Source organism: Zonotrichia albicollis (assembly GCF_047830755.1).
Source record: "Zonotrichia albicollis isolate bZonAlb1 chromosome Z unlocalized genomic scaffold, bZonAlb1.hap1 SUPER_Z_unloc_1, whole genome shotgun sequence".
Classification (NCBI taxonomy): Eukaryota; Metazoa; Chordata; class Aves; order Passeriformes; family Passerellidae; genus Zonotrichia; species Zonotrichia albicollis.
The window spans coordinates 388,170-406,776 of NW_027428339.1; the positions used below are offsets into that span (position 1 = coordinate 388,170).

The 18,607-nt window shown below is 50.5% G+C and overlaps 1 protein-coding gene across 4 annotated transcripts in view; it reads left to right on the top strand.

Moving 5' to 3' along the window:
• Positions 1-862: 862 nt before the first annotated feature.
• Positions 863-18,607, top strand: part of LOC102073785 (NEDD4 like E3 ubiquitin protein ligase) — a 61,468-nt gene continuing 43,723 nt past the window's right edge. Inside the window, exon 1 of one of the 4 annotated variants that reach the window (XM_074533785.1) lies at positions 863-1,149. In XM_074533785.1, the coding sequence (XP_074389886.1) occupies positions 1,102-1,149 (48 nt within the window). In that variant the 5' untranslated portion in view covers positions 863-1,101. Of the gene's footprint in view, positions 1,150-15,876; positions 15,913-18,607 lie in introns of those variants that run through there. The other 3 variants (XM_074533786.1, XM_074533787.1, XM_074533788.1) reach the window with 3 other exon arrangements.

Sequence of the window (18,607 nt, forward strand, 5' to 3'; positions counted from 1 at the left end):
ACGTGTCTGGGCACCGCTGCCATGGAACTCCCTCAACAGCCTCCACTTAAGCACCACCGTACTGCCAGGAGACAGCGAGAGATCATAAATGGGAGATTAGCACAGGGAGGGGCACGGCTGGGGACAGAGCCAGCCCAGGGGCACGAGGCAAATCAAAACCTCATGCAGATCTAGAGCAAGACTTGATTTTGCCCAGAAGTGCCCTCACTCCAAGTGCCCACGGTGCTTTGTTTCCCTAAAACTTGTGATGGGGACGGTAGAAATGCCACAGTGAGCGACCACCTCTGACTGCTCTGCAGAGCCGCCAGCAGCGGGGGCTTCGCTCCTGCGCATCCCGGTCCCGCAGGGGGGACACATCTTGGGACACGGCCCGGTGCCGCCTGGGGAGCGCTCTCGCAGTCCGGGCCCAGCAGTGCCGCTCCCGTCCACTGGGGGGCGCCACCCACACGCGCCCGCTGCCCCCGCGCGCCAGCTCCGCGCGCATCCCTCGCGCGCGCATCCCTCGCGCCCCCTCACGCGCCCCCTCACGCGCCCCCTCACAGCCCCTCGCGCCCAATCACGCGCCCCTCACGCGCCCCCTCACGCGCCCCCTCACAGCCCCTCGCGCCCAATCACGCGCCCCCTCACAGCCCCTCGCGCCCCCTCACAGCCCCTCGCGCCCAATCACGCGCCCCCTCGCGCGCCCCCTCACGCGCCCCCTCACAGCCCCTCGCGCGCCCCCTCACAGCCCCTCGCGCCCCCTCACGCGCCCCCTCACAGCCCCTCGCGCCCCCTCACGGCCCCTCACGCCCGTCCCTCAGGGCGGTGCGGGAGCGGAGCGGGGCCCCTCCCGCGCTTTGTGCCGCGCCCCGCCCGCTGCCGTTGGGCCGGCCCGGCGCTCTCCCCGCCCCGCCGGCGCTCCCCGTCCCTGCGGCCGCGCTCAGCCCCGGCCCGCGGCGGCGGCGGCAGCGCGGGCGGCCCCCGGCGGCCCCGCCCCCGGCCCCTTTCCGCCGGGCTCGGCTCCCGGCGTCTTCCGCCGCCCGCGGGCCAGCGGCGGCAGCAGGAGAAGGCGGCGGCAGCGCGGGCGGCGGCGGGCGGCTCGGCGGGCCCGGGAGCGGCTCCATGGCGACCGCGGCGACGGAACCGGTGTACGGGCTCTCGGAGGACGAGGTGGGTCGGCGCGGACGGGCTGGGTTGGGGTGTGCCGGGGCCCCGTCGGCGGGAGCCGCGGCTGAGGTTCGGGAGCTGGGCGAAGGTCGACGGTCGGTCCGGGAGGGCAAGCGTTGCCCGCCCCTCAGGGCTTCGCGCCCCTCCCGCAGCGGCCACTTGCCCGGGGGCGGCCCGGGTCGGGGAGCGCTGTCCGCACCCCAGGCAGGTGCGGCCGCCCAGAGCCCGCGGGTGCCTCGGTGGGGCCGGCGGCGAACAAAGAGCCGCGGCCGGCGGTGCTGCGGGCGGGGGCGGCCGCCCCTCTCCGCCTCCTCCCCGCAGCGCTGCCGGTGTCCCCAGGGGAGCGGCCGCGGGGCCGGAGCGGAGCAGCCGCCGGGCCGGTGCGCCGGGTACTGTGTCAGACACAGCCTGGCCCCAATGCAGATGGAGCTGATAAGCGGGGTAGGACCCGCGATAACTAATCACTGTGTGCCGGCTTTATCAGCCGATGTCTTCTGCAGAATCAAGCAAATCATACAGGCATTAGGAGAATAGTCCAGTTTACTTTAGGTGAATGTTAAAAATCTTACTTAATGCCCTTTTTGTTTCATTGCCTTGGTCAGGTGCTCCTTTTCTTAGGAGCCAGTGTCATAGAGCATCAGCAATGGGCAAGGCTGCATTATGGGCTGTGGTTTCGGGGTATCGGCTGTTAGGAACGCATGTATATCTTCTATTTTTACAGGCGAGAATAGTAATTATAACAGCATTGCTTCCGGTTTTGTGGGGCTGAACACAACGGGTGATGTGTCAGTCTGTCTGTAGTGTAGAAGAAACATTAAAAACATCCTCTGCCTTGTGAAACTGGCAGTGTTTCTTACCTGGTGTATCTCAGCGGCACCGGGTCTGGATGACTGTAATGTTTAATTCTCATTGGGAAGGAGGTTCCTGGGCAGGAGTGGGTGTTTTGGGAAGGGGGGGGTGTCATTCTGTTGTTGTTAAATTATAAAGCTGAGAGCAGAGTGATTGCAAATGCTCTGTGTGTTTGTGAAGGTAGGGGAGAGGAGAGGGCGTTGCAGGAGCATTGGGTGATGTAGATAGCGAGCACAACGGCGGAGGAGAACCTTCTCCCTGGGCTGTTTCCATAAGCCTTAGCGTGAGCACAGCGGTGGCTGGCACCAGTCCCCGAGCAGCTTTGGGCCGGCTCCGGTGCATTGCCTCACGCTGCAGGTAGCTGGGCCCACTGCTGGGCATCTGCAGGGCCCTGCTTGCTCCGGGGCTGCCCTGCGGTAATGCTGTCCGGTCCTGGGCTCCAGAGGGCCTCTGGTGATCTTGCCTGCTGCTGGGGGGGTTGCACATGCTTCGGGAACAGCTAAAGGCAGTGGGCTTTGCTGGCCCAGCATGGGCATTCCAAGACATTTGGTTGGAGGTGCTTTTGTGCTTATATTAGCAAGTGTGCTCTGTGAGGAAAAGGGAAGCCTGGAGCCACCCTGCCAGGTCCCAGGGAGGTGGCTGAGAACATCACGCTGGAATTGGGCTGCTGCCTTTTCTGTTGTGCGTGCGCTTGGCTGTGTCTTTTGTCCCTGCCTCCTGCCTCGACATATGCTGGTACTTGCACAGAATGCTAAAGAGAAATGGATACAGGGAGAAATCTGCTGGCTGCTCTCACCTTGGCTTGGAGGTGGAGGGATCTTTGGACAGCAGGGGCTGTTCCTGCCATGATGCTCAGCCCCAGCAGATGCTGGGGACTTGGCCTGTGGAGCAGTGGGCAGGGAGATGTGGTTTTACCTCCCGAGGTAAAACCAAGCTGTTAGAAAAGGAGCTGCTGGGAAAAGAAAGGCTTTGGTCTCTCAGCAGTGACCAATATCACAGCTGCAGTGATGACCACAGCCACGCTGCCTGAGGGACAGCAGTCTGTGCTTTGTCTCCAGCTTTGCTGTGCATCTGCTGATGCTGGACGCTTCTCAGGAAGAGCAGTGACCATCTACAACTACAGTGGGAGTCCACAAATGGAAATAGGATGGAAGAAAGAGGGAAAAGGGTCTGAGGGAGGAGTGGCATGGAGAAGGGTGCAGGTGATACTTAGAGCCTGTTGGGCTGTAGTTTCATGACCCTGAGAGCCTGACCCACTGTTGAGTCTCTAGTAATGGGCAGAGGAGAGCACGGAGGGAGGGGAGGATGGTCTCTCTCAGGAAGGTGGCTGTATGAAAGCTCTAGTGAAGGTAAAGCTCAGGTGGGCTGACAGTTCTTTGCACGCTGGCCTGTGGGTAATGACTTCCCTCTAGCATGGGCATGGACCTGGCTCATCATTTTTTGGAAAGCAGAGCTCTATTAGCTGTGAGAGAGCCGTGAGAGGCTGAGTTACGTACGTGAACATATTCAGCCTATTCATTTCCTTTGTTCCTGCCTGGGTTTGAAGTGCAGTTTGCAGATCTGTTGTAGATGGGTTTTGGAGGGCTTTGAGTTGGCCTTGTGCAATGCTTCCACTGCTGGCACATTTGCTGATTGGAAAATGCAGTGATTTACATGCGAGCCGGACTCGCGGAGTGGCTCTCCAGGGAGAGAAGCAGCAATCTCTCCTGCAGACCAGAGGCACGGGCTTCCCTCCCGCTGCACAGCTGGTGTGTGTGCTAGGCGTGGAGCAGGCCCGGCCGCGTGTGCCGGCGTGTCTGCGCACCGTGGGCCTGCACTCATCCCTGTGCGCGGGGCTGCCTTCCATGCCAATGTGCTTCCCTTTTGCCCAAGCACTCTGACAGGTGTTGGAACACCAGGCCTTTTGGGGATTTGGGGCTCACTGACTCACAGGGGATGAGCCAACCATTGCAGTTTTTCATGGCAGATGATGTTGTGTTCATAGATCAGCCTCCTTGTAAACCTGAACTGTAAAGTGTTTTATATTAATTAGTTAAAATGAGTTGTAAATGAGATTCATACCCTGCCAGCTTTTCACTGTCAGGATGACCTCAGCACTGGGCCAGGCTGCTCAGAGGCTGTTGGAGCTCCATCCTTGGGGCTGTTTGGGACCATTGGGACACACAGGCCTGGGCAGCCAGCTCTGGCTTAAACCAGGGTGGGCCAGGTGACCTTCAGAGGCTCGTGCCAACCTCAACCACTTTGTGATTCTGTGAAATAGTATTTATACGGGCTCCTGGAAGCTTAGGTACAGTGTATATAAAAACTTACAGCCCTTTGTAGTGGAAAATATTTGTGAATGAAGTGCACCTCTTGTTTGTTTCAGTTTGGGTTTCTTGATAGTCAGATGTTGCCCACACAAATCCACAAACATTTTGCTTTCTTAGTGTCCTTGGGTGGAAGCAAAACTTGCAGCTCCTTGGAACTTGTTTGCTTTAATAAAAAATGGAACTTCAGAAAAAAGATCCTCGAAGAGTGTCTTTTTATACTTTAAAATATTAGGAGGAAAAGAGGTTCATATGTGAAACTGCTCTCTGCAGTTCCAGCATTCTTCTCTTTTTAAGTTCTGTTCAACTTCTCTGACTTGTGATTGAGTCAATTGGAATTAGAAGCTTCCTACTGAGATGACATTTTGTCATGCCTTAGAATTTGTCAAAAGGATCTTATGTTCCTGAAAATATCTCAATGTGTGAGATACAATCCCATATGCCTCAAGATAAATAATTCTGTGTGTAGTCACTGTAGCCTAACCTTTCATCACTGTTCTGGTGTGCTGTGCTGGGCAAAGCCTTGTGCCTGAAGAGTGAATCCTAAAGGATTTCGGAACCTCAGGAGCCTGTGTGGTGCTTTGCTTTACTGAGACACACTTTGGGGAAAGGGAAACAAACTCAGCTCTGAGTATGATGGAAAAGGTTCCTATGGACAGGAAAGCACAGGCTCACCTGTACTGGATCTGGCATCAAGGTAAGGAGTAAGCCAGGATTTGCTGCAGTGGTGCTGTGGTGAAATGCAGCTCGTGCTGTGATGGGTAAACTGTCTGCAAACTGTTTCAGACTGAGGCATGTGGGAGGTTGGCTTTTGTGCCTCGTGTTTACATGTTCCTGATGGATTTGTTGCTCTGGAATGATCTCCCTTGAGGGTATCTCTTTCCCAGTACTCAGTATCATGTTAGCAGATCCATGAGATGGGGCTGCAAAGGCCTCAAGAAGGTGTTATTGCTCATTATCAGCAGGATTTGCTGGGGAGGAAAAGGGCTGTGATTTTCCCTCCCTCCCTCCCTGGACTTGGTGGCAGCAGTGACATGTGGGAGTTCAGGCCTGGATCTCTCTGCTTTGCATTTGAAGCAAACCATCAACTTTGGAAGTAACGGCAATGCTGAGTTGTTTGGGCAGTGTCAGCATTGTAGATGGTTGCAGTTAGATTTTGGGTGACGTTTCCTGTTGTGTGGTCTCGTGGTGAGGCTGTACCTTGCAGCTCACCCGGCTTCCGCGCTGTGCTGGCACGGGCAGAGATGTTTCCTGAGCCCAGGCTGTGCCCACAGAGCCCCTGCCAGGTCAGGTGCTGGGGAGGGGTTCCAGAGCCATGTCCCTTCATTGCCAGCTCAGCTCCTGGAGCAGCACTGGAGCTCCGGGTGCTGTGGCACTGGAAGGGTGCTGGATGAAGGACCAGGGCACTGATGTGCTGCAGAAGCAGCTTGTGGGTGGCTGTGGCTCCTCAGCTGTGAGGTGGAAAGGGGCAGTGTTGGGGGGGCCCAGGGATGCGCCCCTGGCCCCATGAGCTCCAGCCCAGCCCACTGTGTTCTTGAAACTGGAGGCTTTATGTGAAAAAACCCCTGAGTTCCTTGAGAAGATGCACCCTTTGTCACCACCACTGAACACAGACCCTTTAAATGAGAGCTCTGTTGTTTCTGCTCTGAATATTCCAGTTACATAAAAGCTTCACTGTGCCTTCTGAGTGTGAGAGAGGCCTCCCTTGGTCACAGCTCTGACAGTGTCTTAGCCATAGGCAATTCAGAATAGTGACTTTTTTATTGACCCCGAATTGTTTTTATAGACTCTAAGTGCACTGGCTACAGGGCTAGCATGTAAACCTTAAATGATGATTAAAAAGTCTAGGTAAGGAAGCATTTCATAAATGACAGGGCTTGCATATCTACTTGTGTGGCAGAATATCAAAATAGGCTGTGGTTCTCAGGAGGTCAATAGATTTTTATAACAGCCTGCATTTTAAACCAGCTTTTGATGAGTTATTGGCATGTTTTGGTCACTAGTGCTGACACTAAGTAAATTCTAGTTTTATTATAAAATTAATGTAAAGACATTGAAGGAGGCTTGTAGTAATATGAGGGTCTGAGGAATGTTAGTTTTAGCTATACCCCCATTCAGAGATGCTCTGTCTCGCCTGGCTGTTGTCCTGTCCTCTGAGGGTGGTGTGTCGGTAGTGCAGCCCGTGGTTCCGCTGCTGCCTTAGGGCAGGGGGATAAGCGTTCCTTGGGTGTCATGTGAAGGGCGGGCCGCTGGAGGGCGCTGTGCAATAAGAAATGGGAGCGCGAGGTTCTCCTCTGCTCCTGCACAGAGGCCATTTTCCTGGGAAGCAAACATGGACTGTGAGCCCCACACCTGTTGATGAGCAGGCACCTCACCCCCGGGGCACAGCTTGCGCTGGGAGGTACGGTTAACAGATTTCTGACGGGATTTTTTTGTGTTTTGTGTTGAAAATATCACCAGGCATGCTGTGAGTGCTGAATGAGCTTACCTGTCAGAAGGGAATCAGTGTTACATTTTAGGATTTTGTGGGAAGAATTCACCCCTGCAGCTTCTAGGCTGGACTTGTATGTGCTAAGGACCTTCAACTGGTGCTGGTATTTAATATCATATATTTAATATTATATGGTATTTAATATCATATATTTAATATTATATGCTAAGGACCTTGAGCTGGTGCTATGCTTGATATGTGCTAAGGACATTCAGCTGGTGCTTATTATGTGCTAACGACCTTCAGGTGGTGCTGGTTATTTAATCTATGCTAACGACCTTCAGCTGGTGCTGTGCTCATTATGTGCTGATGGCCTTCAGCTGGTGCTTATTATGTGCTGATGGCCTTCAGCTGGTGCTGATCCCAGGACAGTTTACTTGCACCTCCATGTTGTACTTGAGTAGAAGAAGTCGAGGCTGATGGCTTCTGGAGCAGCCCACCCAAATCAGTGGATTTGCATTGCTGAAAGAGAGGTGCGGCTTTCTCTCGTACACCCTGGGACCACCTGTGGACAGCGTCCCATGTCTTTGCAGGGCTGTTGGATTGCAGTAACTTCTGGAAAGGTGGTGGAAGTCAGAGGTATGTGGCACGAGCAGCTGGGGTGGTGGTGGAGGGTGTCTGTGAAGGGAGGGTAGGGCACCTGCCCTTTGGTGGCTGTGAGCTGTGGCATTGGCTGTGTAGGTCTCCTGAATCCAGAGCTTTGGCTAGAATCCTGACGAAGTTTCTGACAAGTTTGCGTAAAAGCGGAATGTTAAATAGATTAATTCCCTAACAAATAAGTGGAGTTTTTAACCTTTCTTTAAATATTTCTTGAGTTGACCATTCCTGCTGTTTGTGGTGAAGGGAGTGGTTAGAGGGAGAAGTGGTGAGTGGACAGAACTGTGAGTTTGGGCTTTGTGCTTGTGCTGATTCAGCCTCATGAACAAAGCAACGGCTTTGCTGTGCAGCGATGAGCAATGGATGTGCTTCTTTAACCTCTGTTCTTGGTACAGTGATGTTCGAGGTATTATAAAATATTGGCTATTGTTTGTAACAGTTGAGCTGAAAGAACTTGAAAATGCTCTGTCTTGGACAGACCTTGCTTTAGTGAACTGAGAGCATACAGCAGTGGTGTAGATGCAGCTCCATTTTATAGCTGAGGGAATGGTGTCACTGTTTAGAGTTCAGGGTTGCAGGATCACTTCCCTGCCTCACTTGGTATCCTCATATGTGCCTTCCCCCCACTCCTTTGTTAAAAGGCAGTCTTAGTGCTAAAGTTTACACCCGTCCCACTGGGTGGGTGGACACCTGAGATGGAGAGCTGCCCTGTCCAAGGAGTGGTGAGTTGGGCAGCTTAGGTGCTGTGTGCCACAGTGAGAGGCACGTTCCTTGCACAGCCTGCGCTTGTTTCAGTGGGATAAGTGCTGGAGGCACACATTTGGGTGGGTACCAGAAAGACCTCTGCATTTATCCTTGCTGGCTGTTTGGTTTGTTTCAGGCCCATCTGGTCAAGTTTGGTAATTTACTATTTTATTCCTTATTTCCAGCGTCTGTAGAAAAACATTGAGTCCTCAGGGTCAGGTATATTCCTGTGCATGCCTGGCCTGGACTGTGTGTGAATAGCAGCACTCTGGCTACCGTGGCCCGAGGAGGCGATTCTCCTTTCTGTTCCCTGTGGGAGGGAGCCTTGCAGTGTGGTTTTCCCGGGCAGGGTAGGCTGTCCCCAGCAATGCGGTGACACACCGGGATCCTGCCAGTGTCCGTGCTGATGACTCGCCGTCCCTGCTGTTGGAGCAGGGCGCCTTGGGCGTGCAGTGAGTGGGATGAATCTTGCTTCCTGCCTTCTCTGTCGGCAGCGCCTCCTGGCCGCTGCAGCCCGGCAGGAGGGCTGGTTTCTCCTGCGCCGTCCTTGCCTCGGCTGGCTCCGCTGCTGTTTCTCGCCCACAGTTCTGGGGCTTATCCTCTCCTGCCAGTCATGCTGCTAAGAGGCTTGTAGGAGACGAGAGCATTGTCGTGGAAAACTAGCTATTCCCATGGCACGGGTAGCCTGAGAGTGCCAGAGGTGTGTTTTCCTTCCTCAGAAGCTGCTCTCTGGCTGTGGCCATGACATCAGGATTCCAGCAGTGCTGCTGGGTTCTCCCTGGAGGTGCAGCGGCCTGAGAGCTGGGCAGGAACAGAGACAGGCTTCCCCTGGCCATCAGGGAGGCTGGCTGTAGGTCTGGAAACCAGAGCTGGATGTGGGCCTTTAGGAGACATAAGGGGCAGTGAACGGATGGGTTGTTCTCTTTTTAAGGTAGCGCTATAGATATTTTTTCCAAATTTTCTTTTTCCTACAAAGTGGATTATCCTGATGCTTATATTTCCTCTCTTATCCAGCAGCTGCCTTCTCATTCTGTGTTCTGATTAGCATGATAAAGAACATGTTGCATTTTCCTCCCCTGTGTTGAGGCTGAGATTTTACTTATCCCTGTTTTAGGGCAGCTGCGTCCCAAGGGTGGTGGCTGTGGCACTCTGGAACCCCAGAATGGGACAGGTGGTTGCAGCAAAGGCCAGCAGACCCCCCCTGTCCTGCGGGTGCTGTGCTGGGCAGGTCTGACCAGGCTGGGAGCAAGGTCAGAGTTGTTTTTTCCAGGGATATCCTGCAGCTATACTAGAGGTTGTGCCAAATCAAGTTGCAGTCAGGTTTTGGTTTTGTCTTAACTAGTTTCTGTTGTAGTTTGAAAGTCAAACATTGTAAACTAGACTGTGCTAAATGGTTAACAGGCGGGGTGTGGATTACCTGCCGGGTCATTTGTCCCCGTGTTCCTGCATGCTCCTCATACAAGAGCCCCTTTGGAAGCTGTTGAAACCATGGGCCCTTCACAACTGATAGTGACTGGCCTCAAAGTCTGCAGAGTTAAGATGCTGGAGTTCGTAGCTAGTGTGTTTTCAAGTCCTGTGGTCACCTTCTCATATGTGCCTACTTGTGTCACTTTTTTTTTTTAGAAAAAAGCCTCCCTCATTCATATTTTGGGTCTTGTGCCTTAACACAGACTTCACAAACCAAACTGCTGACCCCGGTGTGGTGGTGTGGTTGGATTTAGTTGCCCTCAGGGCATTGCTGTGCCTGGCAACTTTGGTTTTTTCACTGACCACTTTAGCACTTTTCTTAGTGTCCAAAGTTCCTCACCAGCATTTTTGTTTTCTGATCTTTGGAGCAGATTTTGCAGTGTTGAGTATAAGCAGCTGCAGTATGGGCTTGCATGCAGGACAAATACCATCTCATGGAATGTGTTAGGTTGTCTGTTGGTGTGCAGCCTCAGCCTATCTCCAGTGGGAGCCTGTTAAAGGAAGCAGTTCTGTGCCATTGCAGTTTGGGCTCTGCAGCTCCAGGCTGGTTTTCTCCCTTTGCTTTGTACAGCACGGTCACCATTTAGCAGCAGATTTGGACTTTGTGTAGATCATCTTGTTATTTCTAGAAGGGGGTGTGACTTCATTTAAACCTGCCTGGAGGAAACTTAGCTTGTTCTTCAGACTCGTGTTAATTTGTGTGACCCCAAGAGCCTTTCAGTGCTGTACTTCAGTCACTGTAATATGCATTTGTGTTCTTGGAAGAAAAATCCTATTCTTTATTCCCAAGTTGTTGACTGAGCCCTCTCAAAGTCCTTGTGGTGTCAGGAGCAACCAGCCCTGTGTGTACCTCATCATCTCTGCAGGCAGCAGTGTGACACAGGGTCAGGAACAAGCAGGTAGAAGCAACGGTTTCTTTACACAGCTGGTTGCTGTGGAGGCCGAGCCACTGCCTGTAAGGTGCCTGAGGAATTCAGCATTGCTGTGCCCTCTGCTCCCGTGCTGTTCTGCCTCTTTGGGGAACATGCATCTGTGCTTCCCCGGGACAAGGGCCTGCTCTGGGATGCTGAATGACTGACCCTATTGCAGCGCTTCTGCAAAACATGGCTTCTGAATGTGCCTTTTGTTTGGGACATCGAGCCCCAGTTTGCATCCAGAGTGCCTGGCAGGACACAAAGTGCAGCCTTTGTTTTAGATAATGAGTGGTGAATATTTTAATGAGTGTTTCTTAGTCTAGTCAGTGTCAAGTACCATTTTGGGAACAAGTGACTGAGCTAACCTCTGAGCTTGGACTGTCAACAATCCATTTATTGATAGAATTTCACAAATTTTGAAGGAATTTCCCATAAACAATTAATACAACAAAAAACCCCAAAACAAATGGCCACCCCAAATCCAACAACCAATGCAAGCAACACTCCAGCCCTCCCTGAAACACTTCCAAGCCTTCCACGTCAATATATAAGCAGAACTGATACAAACCAAAAAAGCACTCAGTATTGCTATCACTGTATTTGTTTTACTTTAGAGTCTTTTCTTTTACAGTGTGTGAAAGACAAGCATATTCCATTAAAAGAAGAAAATGCCTTTAAATTAAGATAGTACCTACTTTTCCTCTTCAATGCATGTATATATAGGAGAGAGCTTCTGCAGCTGAATTACTCAGTCTCCTGCATTAGGCATATTCTTGTTAATATCTTTTTTTTCACTCCAATTATTTTTCACATGAACTTAAATTCTGTTCTCATCTTTGGCTGTTTGTAACATATCCCTGTATGTCAGTGGATGCTCTGGAGAAGAAGGGAAGGAGATTTGTCTTTCCAGCCGGGAGGGGCTGTGCTTGCTCCTGCTCAGTTGCCAAAATCTAGTCAGCCTTAAGCCTGGATTAGTAACTGAACAGTTTTCCTGTTCTTTGTGAGACACCAGTTCTCAGATGGAAGAGCCTGCTAGCCCTAGGCTATCCATTTATATGACAAATAAATACTTATAATGACCAAAAAGAGTCAAAGCTTTGTCAAGGGCTGCTGTAAGAAAAAGGGAGCAGGAAAGGAAGAGGTAGAAGGAGGTGGTAGAACACAGTGTGCAAGTAGGTTGGAAACACCAGGACTACAGCCAGGATCCAAAAGCCTGACACGAGATGTTTCTGGTGGGAGCAGATCCCTTCCCTATTGACTTGGTCTTTTCAGTGGTTTAGGTGGCTGATTTTTGTCCCCTAATCTGTACGGGGGGGCAGAGGCTGTAATGGAGTGATTCTTCCCCCAAATGTGAAATTCTTGGGGAGCAAAGCCTTAATGGACAAGATGTACTGCTAGAGGCCTTGACTTGTTATTCTTTTGGTAAAAGAAACTTAATCAAGATGAAGAGGAGAAGCCAAAGGAGTGAACTGCTGCAGTGACTGACAACACCACTCACTGAAATGTTAATGTGTTTGGAAGAATTTTTTCACCAGGGGAGGTTGGAAACTCATACAGTAACATTAATTATTAACTGCAGCCAAGAGCTGGAAGATCTAATTTAATTTCTGGTTGGATAATAGGATGATTCATGCAACAAAACAAACTGTGTCAGAAAATGAAGTGTCTCTGAAAATTGACATTCCCAACTTCTGCTCTGAGCTAAAGCTACTGCAGGTAAGCTGTTACAACAGCTAAAAAGTGAAAAGTACAGGCTGAATTCCCTGCAGATGTCAGGCTGTGATCCATAGGAATTAGGAGTTTCTGCCTTCTCCAGCCTGAGCAAACCCCCCTCCTTTAGCCTCTCTGCTCCTGCCCCCAGCAGAGGCACAAGTAAATGCGTTTCTCCAGCCTCTGTGGAGCAGTAACAAGAGCGCTGCCTCACATCAGACACTCCACGGGCTGTTAGGAGAGGTGACTTGTGGGTTCTGGTGTCCCAAAGTGATTGCAGCGCAGCCAGCTCTTCCCTCTGGCTAACACCTCTCCCAGCCTGGCTGAGTGTCGGCACCCAGGGTACCTGAGCCTTGTGTCTTTTGAGACTGAAGGAGTTCAGAGCTGTTTCAGGTTTTAAGAGTGACGCTGGCATTTTCATGTCGGTTGGCATAGTTTTCCTTCTCTCGAGCTTTTTCCAGCAAAGCCTGTTTAAGGAGCTCCCTGTCCCATTTTTCTCCAGGTGAAGCAGCCAGTGGTGCAGCTCTGGGTGTGTGCTGTGGAATCGATCTCTGCAGTTATCTGGGTTAGAAATGAGCCTCCAATCACAGTTTATTGTTGGATTACGGTTTTATTGAATGTGTGTTTTGTCATTAAACAGTGCAGCCACTGGTGGTTTATGGTCCGGAATCATTAAATATCTAACAAGAGTATAGATTGTGGTTACATAAACATGTTTGTGTGATCCGTTGGCAACTAACTGGGCTAGGGGAGTGAATGCAGCTCCGCTTCCCCTGTTTGACACAGGAGCTTTGCGTGCTCTGCCACACCTTCCCCTGGCCCAGGTTGCTCCAAGCCCCGCCCGGCCTGGCCCGAGCTGGGAATGGCATTAACCAGAGTGACATCGCTGCTGAATTCGGGCGGGGAGTGGCTGTGTCTGCTGAGCACTGAGGGAGGCTGTGGGATACATTGGGAAATGATTGTTTAAAATACAGCGTTACACTGGATTTGTGTGCTATTTCACACAGGAAAAGAAATGGAGATTATAAAGTGTAAGGCATAATTTTTCACTTTTAAAAAGTTTGAGTGTTAAGGGCCTAGTGCATTTCATGAGATCAAAAAAAATACCAGTTTAAGATGTTTAATGTTTCTTTAAAAAATATTTAAAGTATAAATATGTCAGAGGTTCATTTAGTGAAAGGTAAAAACCTTTGTGTTGTTCTAGAGCAGCTGCTTTGAAAGCAAGTCCTCCTGTGAGTCCTTGCTGCAGGCTGCTAATTGGGAATTCAGACCCTTGTTACTGGATGGGGTTGTCACACATGGCTTTTTAGTGATTCTCTTTTGCCTAGTAAGTTTTGAAGTACTGCTGGAAAGTAATGGATCCGTGTGGGCCCTGACCTGAGGATAATGAGGATTTGAAATTAACCAACCTGCCTTGTTCTTATGCCAGTGTCCTGTTCTTTTGCCCTGGCACTGGCAAAATCCTACACAGGCAATCATTGTTCCTTTGTTTTATGGTAGTTTGTGCATGTCAGAAAGTGGGGTACTTGTTGAAATAAAACCTTAATTTTTTAATGAATCAGTTTGGTTTTTGTATCCCCAAAGGGAAGGAAAAGAAGTTCTGTCAGATTTTCTTTAGGAATTTTCTGTTGAAATTCACAGTAAATGTTCAGTTTGGATGCAGAGGGGCAGCAGTGTGGTTTGAGCCTGTTTGTTAATGGCGTGCTTTTGGCATTGGGCTGGGTGTCTGGACTCCTGGTCCCATGCACTGTCACTGATGTGTGGGTACCTTTGGTCCCTATGCACCACTCCTGGTGTCTGTGTTCCAACTTGCTCATTCCAGTTTTGTGTGCTCTTTTCGTCTGGTTTGTCCCCTTGGAAGAGCAGCATCGTTATAGTGTCCCTCTGAGACAAACTGGTGCCTTGATGAAATTCTGCCTGGTGTTTTTTTCTGCGGAGTGTGCCATTCCAGCCAAGGAAAACATGAATATAGTTCCTTTTCTTTAGAGGCCTGAAATAGGACCTAAATCACTATTGTAAAACATTTACTATTTTTCTGTTGTATCAGCTTTTGAGGGCCATAGTTCTCCAAACTCTGCAGTTCTTTTAATACTTACTAGTGTTTACTTCATCTTATGATTCCTTCTGTGTGAGAATCCTTGCTTGGCCAGGAGTGCTCTGGAGGACCGGGTATGCCCCGTGAACTGACCAATGCATTTCAGCCAGGAGTGTCTTTATGATCCAAATTGCATAGCCTTCTTTTGTGCAAAAGCCTTTAGGTTTAGTTGCTCTAATTTTGCGATCTGTGGAGAAAATAATGGGGTTTTTACAAATACATTGCATCCTGCAGCGAGGGTTGAGAACTCTGTGGGTAAGGAAAGGCACAGTTTGATTTCTCTTGGATTTGGTGAGGAGTGTGGTGAAGCTGAAAGGAGATTTTAATGCTTGAGCCAGATGAGTTGTAACCAAGTGACCTTTTAAGTTTGTTTTCTGTGCTGAACTTGCAGAGGAGAGTGGAGATTTGGGTCATAGCCCTGGTGCATGGTTTTGTTTGCATTGCACAACTGAGATTTTATCAAGCACTGTTGGCAAAATTGCCACTGACAATTTCAAGATTAGTAAGATATTGCAGGAATTACAGGGAGGCTTTCCACATTCTGTTGCTATGGCCTTTAGAAAGTCACTGTGATCAGAGATGGAGCTGTTTCCTTGGGGTGCTCTCAGCTGCCTTTTCTGGGAGTGATGGTGACAGCCCACCAGACAGGGCACCCCACCTGGATTCTCCCTCTTGGGCTGCCCAGCATTGTTGGATGTTAGGGAGGTGCTGATCCAGAACAGGATAAGCCAATTTGGGAATACTCTCTGCAGGAGGGTGATGTGGAATAGCTTCCTGAAGCACTTTTTTTCACTCAGCTATAAGTGGATTGGTTCAATCCACCAAATCAAAGTCAGAATGAGTTCAACTCTTCTGCCACTGAACCTGGTTTCAGTTGCTGGGAGATTTAGGAGAAGCCTAACATGGTTACTAGGCTTGCTGTGGCCAACACTGGCCCTTAAGCAGGTGACACACAGTGGGTTTGGCTTTGGAACTGCAGATCCTGGTTGGTTTATCCCCCACAAATGGGGAGAATTCTGAGCGGTGTGTGTTTGGGTGATGGTGGGTGTGTAGCACACAGGGCTCTGTGTGTGTTTTCATTCAGGAAACCAGAAGTGCCACAGTTAAAACATTGAATTAAAGATTTGTTGTCTTTTCCATTTGTATTTGTTTTGCCATCAAAACACTGACTTAAAGATCTGTTATCTTTTAGTATGTGATGTTTTGCAAACTTTGAGAAATAATGAAACTAGAGGTGCTCAGTGGATGAAACTGGATTCACAGAGTCTCTATGTGCAGGTAACATTCCAGTGGGATCTGGTTTCTCTCCTCGCAGTTAGTGGAAATTTACCTCTCTGGCGCCTATCGTGGGTTGGAATCAAAAATGTGTCTACAGAGAGAGAAGGGAAAAAAGCAGCCAAACTGAGCCCGGCCGACACTCCCCCACCGTGACTCAGGTGAAGCTCTCTCCGGGTGAAACCCAAGCTCGCTGGCCTTTCCCCTCGTTGCCTTGGCGATGGTCATTTATTGCCGCCATTGCTGAACTTCCGCGTGTCGGGCGGAGGCGGCGGGCGAGCGGCGGTGCTGCCGGGGCTCTCGGCGCGGGGCTCGGCGGTAAGTGCAGCTCTCGGTGCCTCTGGGGCGAGGCCGTGCTGTGCCTGCGGGGGGACAGCCCGGCGTTCCTCTCGGGCTGGGCGGCTCACAACCGAGGGGACGCTTTTATATACCTTTGGAAAAACGCGTTAAATGTTTAATCTTCCTGGGCTGCGTGACGGCTGTTCAAATATTGGTTTGCATTGATCCAGCCGTTGTGCCTTTCACACTTGTCTGTTCATTTAAACGAGTCAACTTTCTAATTTTATACCCCCATCGATTGTTATTTTCAGGCTGTTCTCTTAATGCCTACGCTACATGTGTCACGGGATTGTTTGTCCTGTTGGAAGTTGACATCTGCAGCTTTCCTTCTTACACCAGGCTGGATTGCTGTGCCTTTCTTTTCTGTGCATTCAGAACATAGAGATGTGTATTGCAAAGCTTGTTCAGGTTGGTTTGACAGCACTTCTGTGTCGGTGAAGCTGGTGCTGGCTGAGCTGCATCTCCTGGATCACCCTTTGAACCTACAGCATTTCACCCTGCCTGTCGGGGAGAAAGCAGCTCGGGACACTGTGTTTGGCCCTCATTCTTCCTCTCTGCTGTCACAGCTCTTCTCTAAACTCCCCAGCTCCAGGGTATTTTACTAATCCGGGGGAGAACTTAATAAGTTTTCTTTATGTCAGTACTTTAATGGGTCTTTGCAATTACTTAGTTTTCCAAAAGAACTAACAAAATGTTAATAATAGAGATAAATATGCATACAACAGTCTGCTAAATCTGGAAATACATCTGTTTTCCTTCATCTTTTCTGAGGTGAATTGAGGTTTGTTCACTGTTGATGAAGTCTGGGTTTTGATCTGTAGCAGGCTTCCAGCTCCACAGCTTGGTTCCACCTAAATAAGCGGAGTCCTCTGAAATGGCACTGTGAACTGCAGCTAAGAGAACACAAACTGTGTAGAGGTTCTCCTTCAGCAGAGAGAACTCTGTAACCTTTGACATGTTTTGGGAAGACAGGAATATGTAAACTTCATGTTAATGATTGGACAAAGCTGAAGTCGGTGTGGACGTGCGGCGCAGTGGAGCTCAGCACTAATGGGTAACCAGGCCCTGGAGGGCAGGCTGCGGCAGCTGGGGAGGCCGTGTCTGGGAGCAGGGACAGCTGCTGGAATGTCCACAGGGAGCTGCCAAAATGCTGCCAGCCCCACCACCATCCCCACCTGCACACAGAGCCTCTGTGGATTGAGTCACAGTGCTCAGGACAGCCCTTGTTGGAATCCCCGCTTGTGTTGTGCACTGTGGGCGCCAAACCTGAGCGAGGCAGGAATGGAACTGCAGCATCAGCTCGGGGCTGGCCTGGGGAAGCAGGAGCCACCCAGGGTAGGGAGAGGCAGCACCTGGAGCCCCTTCCCGGCTCAGTATGCGCCAGGCAAGGCTGAAATAGGATGGATAGAAAAATGTCTCTGTGGGGTGAGCTGAACTTCTCTTTCAAACTGTGCTTCAAAAAGCAGCTTAGGATACGTGCTTTACAAAACACAGGGAATTCAGTGGAACACAAAAATTGCAGTCGGATATTCGCTTCCTGCACAGGTGAATATAGTTTAGTACAATTTCTTTCTGCTGTGTAGTTTCAACACTGGGCAGAACCAAAGGTTCTCCCTTGGCAAATGGCAACTCAAGTGGCAAGTGGCTTCTGAAGACTTGTCTCCCCTTAAGTGTTCCCAGGTTGCCGTTTCCTGCATCCTGATCTCTGTGATGTTGCAAGGAGGAGAATTTGGCTGCTTATGGAAGGATGGGGTGGGATGATAAGCGGATAAGGGTGGGTGCTGGCCTCTTGCGTGCAGGAGAAGGCAAGGAGTATCCCAAGATTGTGCCCTGTAGTGTGCAGTTGCCTCCACTGCTTGTTGACTCAAAGGGTATCAGATAGTCTTGCTAGAAGATGGGAGTTTGTGTTGAGAAATTGCACCTTAATAATTTGTTAGGTGATTGATCAGTGATGGAAGTCTCAGTCAGGGTACTTATCTGCCAGTAAATTGTGCTCTGCAGTTTTTGTGTGGATTGGGTTGTGGTCTGGACCGTGAGTCTGTGTGTGTGTGCGGCAGTGTCAGTTCATGTGGGACCTGAAGCTGTTCAGCTGAGGGAACTCACCACCATTGCACCATTGCTTCTGGCATCTCTTTCCTTTTGAAGATACGGCTGGGCTAATTAAGCAAGTGCTGTTTTAGAGTGCAGCAGGGTGTCTGTGGTCGGTCAGCCAGGGTGCTGGAGGAAGCCCTCATTTCCCTCGTGTGGCTCCTCCCCAGGGAGCCTTGCTCCTGCCGTGTGTGTGCCTGCTTCCCTGACTCGAGTCCCTCAGAGCTCTGCTGTGGCTCTGATCAGCCCTGTTACCCTGCTTTGCTGCCTCTTGTTTGTTTACTTGAAAATTAGGACTCCAGCTGTATGCTTGTTATCCTTCAGCCTCGCTGTCTGCCATGACAGATCCCCACGTCTTCTTAATCCTCCCACTCTGTCTCCTTATCCCATTCTCTGCTTGTGCTGGAGATCCCTTTATTATTTGGGGTTTGGATCCTGGGTCTTCTCACACAGAATTTTTCTGTGGTTAGTGATCCTGTCATTGTGCCCTGGGTTTATAACAAAAACCAACCCAAATCCCCATTTTCTTGTAGAGTCTTTTCAGAGAGAGCTGGGTGGGAATTATCTTGATGACAATTTGCAAGTT